Source organism: Amia ocellicauda, chromosome 5 (assembly GCF_036373705.1).
Source record: "Amia ocellicauda isolate fAmiCal2 chromosome 5, fAmiCal2.hap1, whole genome shotgun sequence".
NCBI lineage: Eukaryota > Metazoa > Chordata > Actinopteri > Amiiformes > Amiidae > Amia > Amia ocellicauda.
Window position 1 is genome coordinate 34,410,370 of NC_089854.1, and position 7,989 is coordinate 34,418,358.

General features: G+C 37.0%; 1 protein-coding gene across 1 annotated transcript; it reads right to left on the bottom strand.

Moving 5' to 3' along the window:
* Positions 1–88: 88 nt before the first annotated feature.
* cybc1 (cytochrome b-245 chaperone 1) lies at positions 89–7,467 on the bottom strand. Its single transcript, XM_066704880.1, has 7 exons — positions 7,319–7,467; positions 6,119–6,206; positions 5,098–5,139; positions 3,307–3,380; positions 2,879–2,975; positions 1,953–2,097; positions 89–1,722 (listed from the first exon to the last, which is right to left on the bottom strand). The coding sequence occupies exons 2-7, from the start codon at positions 6,204–6,206 to the stop codon at positions 1,590–1,592; spliced, it is 579 nt and encodes a 192-aa protein (XP_066560977.1). The 5' UTR covers positions 7,319–7,467; the 3' UTR covers positions 89–1,589.
* Between the last annotated feature and the right edge of the window lie 522 nt (positions 7,468–7,989).

Sequence of the window (7,989 nt, forward strand, 5' to 3'; positions counted from 1 at the left end):
CACAGTGAACCATCCATTTGTACACTATAAGCATACAGTCATATCAGTATTATTAGGAATTGCACTAATAAAGTAAAATTCAAATGAGACCTCTTTACTCCTTTAATTCATTAACAGTTTCAAGGGAGAATGAAGGAATACATACACATTTAAAGATTTAAAAAATTGATAACACTGGTTCTGAATGTATGAAATGATTACACTGATCAGAATTTAAAGCATTCAGTTTCATTCAGGAATTTACTAACCAAACATTGTTTCTTAATGTGAATCTTGACTCTTAACAGAATCATGCTTTTATATTATTCAATGGAATATAGAATTGAGTCTTTGGACACAAGACCTGCCATCTCATAATTTCTCCTATGTTAAGCACAAATATCAAGCATTATCTTTCCTACAGTTTCAGTTATTTGCATCTCTCTGCCATCCAAAAGGATTATCAAACCAAACCTATACTCCTGCTGGAAATCTGTAGTTTGTAACACAGCTCCACCCTGGAACAGACCTTGTGTTTGAAACTGCTGCTAAATCAATAACAAAAGGATAATAATAGTAAGGGAGAGCAATCACTTTAATTCTTTAATAACCACTGCTTATGGTACAAGCAACCACAAAAAGCAGCACTTCTCTAAATTGTGTCAGTTGAGCAATGGTGTAGATATTGCTTGCATATTATTACTGTCAGAGTGTTAACGATTTAGTGGCGTCTTCAAACACTTAGGTCTGTCTCGGGCTGGAGCCAGTTTGAAACCAAATGCACAGAAATCATCTAGCACGACTTCCTGCCATTTAGATTTAGGTCCTGTTCTTCAAAGCAGGTTAAACATTTCTGAAATCATCAATTTTTTTATTCATAGATTGTGTACAATTTTTAAGATGTTCCTTGACCTTACAGTTTCAATTGAAAGAGTTCTGACTAAAGCGTATAAAATGTAGTGGCTTTCACACTTGGTAGACTAAAGTCCAGAAACACAAACAAACGCACTGTGTGCCTGTTACACAGAACAGAGACGCATTCCCTGACAATGACAGTGCTTCATTCACTCCCACTTAAAGTGGAAGACAAGACTCAGCAGTCCTAAGCCCCCTGCATTCTGTACACTTCACTTGGAAAATTACAGGGAAGGATCATACTTGGGAGGTCTTGCACAAGCTGAAATCATATAAACAACATTAATGGTGTTCTGAAAAATAAAACAGATTTACACTGTACTGAACCTTAGGGATAGTGTAGCTTCCTTCCACATTCAGAGATATTTACAAAACATCATTTTGTAGAGTTTTAAAAGCATTTAAATATAAAAAACAAAACAATCCCTTATTTTCCTAGATTTGAGCATAAGCAATTAAAAACAATAGGGAGAAAAATACAAATCGGCAGTATACTTCATTTAGTCCCATACACTACAGCCTTCTGTAGGAATCGATCCCTGGCAGTGTTGAGAAAATAGAGGCCACAGCGTCAGTTTTTGTTCAGTTTGACGTACCAAATGGTGGCGCTTCTTGAGCAGGTGCCCACTAGTAGTGTGGGCCAAGGGTAGGGTACCATGTTCAGAGCTGAGCTGGAGGGCTCAGACGCCTGTCGATCAGTGTTCCTCCTCCTCCTCTTCTTCTGGTTCATCCCTCTCACTGTCACTGCTTTCCACCTCTTCCTCCCATGGCCGCTGCTTGTCCAGACCCAGGAAGCGCTTCAGGAGCCCGGCCACAACATCAGCATCGCTGAGGGACAAGGCACATAGAGGGCTCGTTAGCAAGTGCTGCTTGAAGATGGTCAATTCCAGGCTTTTCATTTCCTTTTTAGGGAACATTACATTGTGGCCTTATTTGTTTAGTGACATTTGTTTTTTTTTTTGGCGTTTTAAGAATGTTTCCCCTTTCAAATTGGAAAAAAAAATGCAATAGTATATTGTGGTGTGTAACAAAAGGGCTGAAGAAAACAAGTTCTTTACCTGCGCCCACCTAAAGTGGCACTCTGGGTCAGGGGGTGGGAGAAGCCTGTCGCAAAACGCAATACCACCAGGTACCCCTTCCCCAGGTAGCGCACCTTCTCCTCTTCCACACTGACATCTTGAATGTGTCTGAGTTCGGCCACCACTGCAACCCAACCACAGGAGAGAGACATATTGAAAAGTTCTTTAAAACATTTTAATGTTTAAATCTTTCACAATTGTTTTGTTGAAATGTCCTTAAGCAAGGATACAATTACATATGAAAGAAATTGGAATGACAGAGGAGGAGATAAAAGTAAAAACAAATATTGTAATATTGTAATGCTTATAAATGATGAAAGAAAAGTCTTCACTGAAGATTAGGGGAACTGGCCCTGCAATTAATTGAGTGCAATAAATTCTACAAAAGCTACTTCATCAAAACAAGGGCTTTGTGTTCCACTTCACTTATAAGTAATCGACCTGATTCATTATCATCACATCCAAAGCTCTTGCACAGGATACGAAAGTTAAAATACCATTCTATATAATTAACATCTGAATCTACTATGGATTGAAAACAACAATGAATGATGTAAGGAGTCTCCAAACATATTAATTAAAGCCCCAATCCTTGAATATTTCTAGGTGTCTTCAACCAGTGACAAAAAAAATCACACAAATCATGACATATTTAGGCAATAATTTGAGTTTGTTTGCATTTTAAACCAGAAAACACTCAAGGAACATTGTGGAAGATCATTGGGATATATCCTCTGGTCCTTTACAATTCTAGAAGAAAAATGTATACCTCACAAGCCAACCAAGGATGATCTGTTCCTAAGATGATGTCTCTGTAGCTTCAAAGAGAACCAGTCTTATAGGTCTTGCCACAGATCTGATTAGAAGATACTGAACTGTACAATGTAGGGACCTTGTATTCTTACCTTGTTCGTGGCCCTTCCTCCACAGAGTCAGGATCTTGGTGTAGAGGTTAAAGGACTTCAGCAAGACCTGACCCTTGGACTTGTCAAAAATGGCTTCCTATAAGAACATGAAGACAGGTTACCAACAAGAAGAGGTTGTTTGGTTGCAATATGCTCACTGATCCTGAGAAAACCCATCTAGAAAGAAAAATCATAGCTCATGGTGTAGTGTTTCAAAAGCAAGGACTATGCACTCAACCAGTGAAGGCCTCCTTTGAGGTTGAAAATAATGAATAGGGTAAGATTAGCTACCTTATATAAACTGACATTTAGTAGTCTAATATGTTCAATGTACATTTCTACAAACAAATAAACATGACAGTGTAGTAAGAGAGTTTATTTCAAGGGGTCAATACCCAAATGGAGTAATGTAATCTCCGTTATCTCACCTCCCAATCCTCCAGGTTCTGTATAGCCACGAAGCAGCAACCAGTCACATAGAACAGCTTCCACAGCCAGCTATCTGTAATTCACAAAGCACAGCATTATCACCTGCCTACAGGTGATTTAGGTCTTTTTAGGTCTAGAAATCAAATGCCTTCTCCACTACCCATCCTCTCTCTTCCTCTACACTCCTTTTCTATTCTCTTTTATATTGTAGACTCCTGCATCTCCATCTCTCTGCCTTGCAGCCTAAAATCATTATCACTGGCAGTACACTCTCTCACATCACCCACTTCTGAAGATTGGATTCTATGCTCGTCTGGTTTTGCACTGCATCACACTTGCTTTGTTTTGCACCTAGCCACCTGCTGTGGTTAAAAATACTTCCAATGGATTTGCACGTTCGATTTCCTGTTGCAGTGGATTTCCTGTTGTCACTACGCAAGATTGTACTATGCTATATTTTTTAACGTCACTTGCGAGTTCATAAATATGTAAAATGCAATCGTATTAATTCCTGTAAGTTGAATTTGTTAAAAACTAATAAATATACAGATGACTGGATGGGTCCATTAACCCATAATAAACTCTCCCAGGCACACAGGCACTGTTCTGTAAAATGATGATTGCTAATGCATGAATTGATCAATTATCACACGGTTAAAGGAGTAGAAGCATTCAGTAGCCACTTCCCTTCCACAAAATTGATCCAGAATAAAAATAAATAAATAAGTGTTTTGCTGATTAAAAATACATGATCTTCTGGGCCCAGTTGTTCAAAAGTTAATCTGGATCAGAAAGATCCGGATTTGGAAATCCCATGTTTTGCTACCCAGGATCAGGTGATCTATCTTACTTTTGTCCCGGTTTTTCAAAGCAACATTGGATTGGATCACACCGATCCAGATAAAAACTTTTCAAGATTACTAGTGCTCTGAATGGGACTACATATCACATTGTAGGCTACTAGCTATGCAAAGAACAGCAGGTAGAATAGCCAGTGTGGGTCACTTTAAGTGTTTTTATTTGAAGAGACAGAAAACAGCACAATAAAACAACACAAACATCCCCTTCCATTTTCAATTTCTTTAAACAGTCAGACCCCTCATCTATCCCACAACAAATAAATAACTACTTTTGACAGGTTCATCTCTGATGATTGTGTCATTGTAATTAATATACAGTGATGAATGACAGTTAAATATATTGTTCTTGTTTGATATTGACAGCTGTTTGGATGATTATTTTATGGGGACAAAATCTTTTTTTCTTTTTTATAGCATGATTAGATTAAATTATCTATTGCTTTACTCAGTGGAACACTATGAACTTTCGCTGCCACTCATTTTAAAACTTATGTATTAAAATCACAGGGAATTTATTGTACAAATTGATAATTTTGCCATTGACTCCCCATCCTTTTCAGCACCTTTACTTGAACATCACTTTCTGCGATTTTCAAGATCATTCTTCAGCTGCAGACACGAGGGGGTTTGGGAAACACGCGGGTGGATCGATTGAAGTTGGCTGCAGTTAATTGTGAGAATGATCTTGAAACCTCCAGTACTATCATTATTGGGAAATGACCCCCAGAGCATTTCTTGTTTTCACGCTACCTGAGCTCTTAATTAGTTAACTGATCTAATTATTCACTTAACTATTATTCATTTATGTTAAGTGAGTTGTTCTTGAGAATGTATAGGCCATTTGTGTTTAAGAGACTTAACAGCCCAAACAGTCTTGCTTCTGTGGAGCAAGGCACAGAATAAAAAAAAAAAAAAAAAAAGTGTATTTACCCGAGCTGTAGTAAGCTGCTGCCAGCCCTACTGAGGCTATTCCTGAAGTAAGAGAGAAGAAAGGAGAAAGAAAACAAATTACACATTTATATTGATTAGAACCACTCAAGACAGTTTAAATTGAGGGGGATTTGATTATGAGCTAAGAGATGTATTGATGGGACAGCAATCACAGCACTTACCGGCAGTAACAACCACCCCCCTCATCAAGAATATGATAGGCACTTAAAGCAACTGTAGCCCAATACAGATTGTACTCCAAATGTTTCTCCTGCCAACTGAATACATTTTCCTCTACTAAAACTACATTCCAGAAAATAATATTTCTCTTCCAACACTTTTTATTGTTATTATTTTTATCATTTAGCTGACGCTCTTATCCAGGGAGACTTACATTTGTACCCATTAATACAGCCATTTTTACTGGAGCAATCTAAGTGAAGCACCTTGCTCAAGGGTACAACAGCACTGCCCCACCCAGGATTTGAACCCACAACTTTCCAGTCATGAGTCCAGAGCCCTAACCACTACTGCACAGTGCTTATTTAACATGAAAGATATTTTCAAATCAAGTTTTCACACACTTCCTGAAAGAAGACTAGGTCAACCAAATGACATAGTTTAAATTCAATAGCAAAATACAGTACACTGTCATGTTGTGAACATTTCCTATTTATACACTGTATTTATATGCATTACTTCATTCATTATCTAATTTCAGTATTTTTCATCTTAAAAAATAAAAATGCAAAACTGTTGCACATTGTAAGGTATTGACATCTATAATAATATTCATGAAAATGGATGCATGATTAAATAAGTGGCGGTAGCAATATATCTATGTGCTAATGTGCATAATTTGTGCTAATACAATGACTAACTGATAAGATTAAGGTACTACAGTGGGATGAGTGTAAATGGAGCTGGAGTACTGAAATATTTAAAAAAAATGCAAAACCCTACTAATAAAATAAATCGAGCATCTGCATTAGTGGCAAGATCCAGGGAAGGCATGACTTACCAACAAGTAAAGACCAAGAGCGAATGCCAGGCAGCCTCTTCAGGTGGAGAAGACTCGGTGTGTGCAGCTCCACTGTCATATACCCCATCTGTCAAAGAAACATGGCAATTAATGCAACACATATGTACCACTTTAACATCCACTCCACGAAAATAAGAACAATTATTCAGCTACTCGGATTTTGGAGTGAGGCGAGTGCCAAACTTGAAGAACAGCTGTCAATGTCTGTATTGAGAAATTCCCACTATAAAGGAAGATTTTAAGTATACTGATTTACAGCATTTTAAAGTTAAGATTTCATTGGCTCATGACATTTGATTGTGGTATTTAAATTCCTGAAAAGAAAGTTCACACAGAGACCTCTTTGTCACACAGATGTGGGACTTAAAATGTAGCTTTGTTTACCAAAAGGCTTTTCAGGAGATATGTAATGCCCTGCCAGAAATCATTTGATAATGTCTTTCTAAATTATTTCGAAATCATTATCATGGATCATGACGTACTGGATCACCTACTGTCATAAACTATGGGAAATTATTCGTCTAATTTCACTCAATTGCTTTCGCTTTTTATATTCTTAAATTCCTTTTGATAACGCAGTTCTTCTTAAACACAATGGTTCTTAAAATATAACTACTTCAAGAAGGCGTGTTATAGAAATGTTGAAATTAAGTATGATGCTGGTAGTCTAACAGTTATTATAATAATTATTAATAATAATAAATCATAAATAATAATCTATATTTTTAAAATCTATAACTCGCTTCAGTCCTGATCTGACGGAGATATTTAATCTTTAATATCTGTACAATTGACAGTTAAGGAATTAAGTGATACAGACTGCGACGTCATGCTTTTAGAAATTCACCGATGTAGAAAGACTGACATTTTTAGCAAACTTCCTTCCTTGTTTATTTCTTTTCCACTTCGATCTGTAGCTACATAAACCGAGAAACAACTCATCTGTAACGCTCTGTGTCGTAAAAGAACTAAGTTATATTAAGTTTAAAGCAGTATTGTTATCCGGTTAACATTATACATACTATTTCCTGACAAGCAAACATTAAAAGCGCCCTTGTATACAAAGTAACATATTGTAGCTACAATGCTTCAAAGAAAAGTAACTGCCAAAGTGTCAGAAGGCAACGAATCAGACAGTATCGGCTACACCGTAACAAGCACTAATGAATCTAGATTTACCTTTTCGCGGGATGAGGATTGTAACTTGCACCAACACGTTAGAGATTACGCCGTCCTGTATACCAATGATAGTAGTTTTTTTATGAATGGGGAAGTTGGAGACGGAGCTGTGTAAACGAGGCCGCTTCTGCTTCCTTCCTGGAACATCAGCTACGACTTTCATTGGACGCATTGGTCTGATCCAATGAAATCACTGCACGCCAAGAGCTCCCTCCCCCGTGGTTCTCTAACCCAATGAAATAATGGGTAAAAATCCTCTTTAATTTTTCGTTTTTCTCTGTATTTGCATGTGGGAAGTTGTTTTTCTTCGTTTCCACCGTGAATCATGAAACACGTTTGGATTTGAACCTTCTGATCTAAATATGTATTTAATTAATTGTAGCTGATACGTCAACCTCTCAAAATTATAATGTCCAGGTCCAGAGAAGATTCACCTATCTGCTAAAAGCAGACCGCACAAAAATCTTCTTTTTATTTGTTTTCTTATTTATTATAATAATTAATCATAATAACAATTATTATTATTATTATCTTCAATTACGAAATTGTAATTTGTTTAAGACTGCCTGGAGCGCCGGAGATCTAGGGGGACCAGTTTTTCATTCAATGCAATATAATTGTAAGAAAACATGTGTAATTAGTATGCATATTACTTTACCCTGTCTAATGCA

Excerpts from the sequence above, each read along its gene's own strand:
- cybc1 (XM_066704880.1), bottom strand. The coding sequence starts at position 6,206 with ATGGGGTATATGACAGTGGAGCTGCACACACCGAGTCTTCTCCACCTG. Across the intron at positions 3,381-5,097 it reads AGCAGCTTACTACAGCTCGG|ATAGCTGGCTGTGGAAGCTG; the intron begins GTAAATACACTT and ends TGTGAATTACAG. Across the intron at positions 2,098-2,878 it reads GAGGAAGGGCCACGAACAAG|TGGTGGCCGAACTCAGACAC; the intron begins GTAAGAATACAA and ends GTTGGGTTGCAG.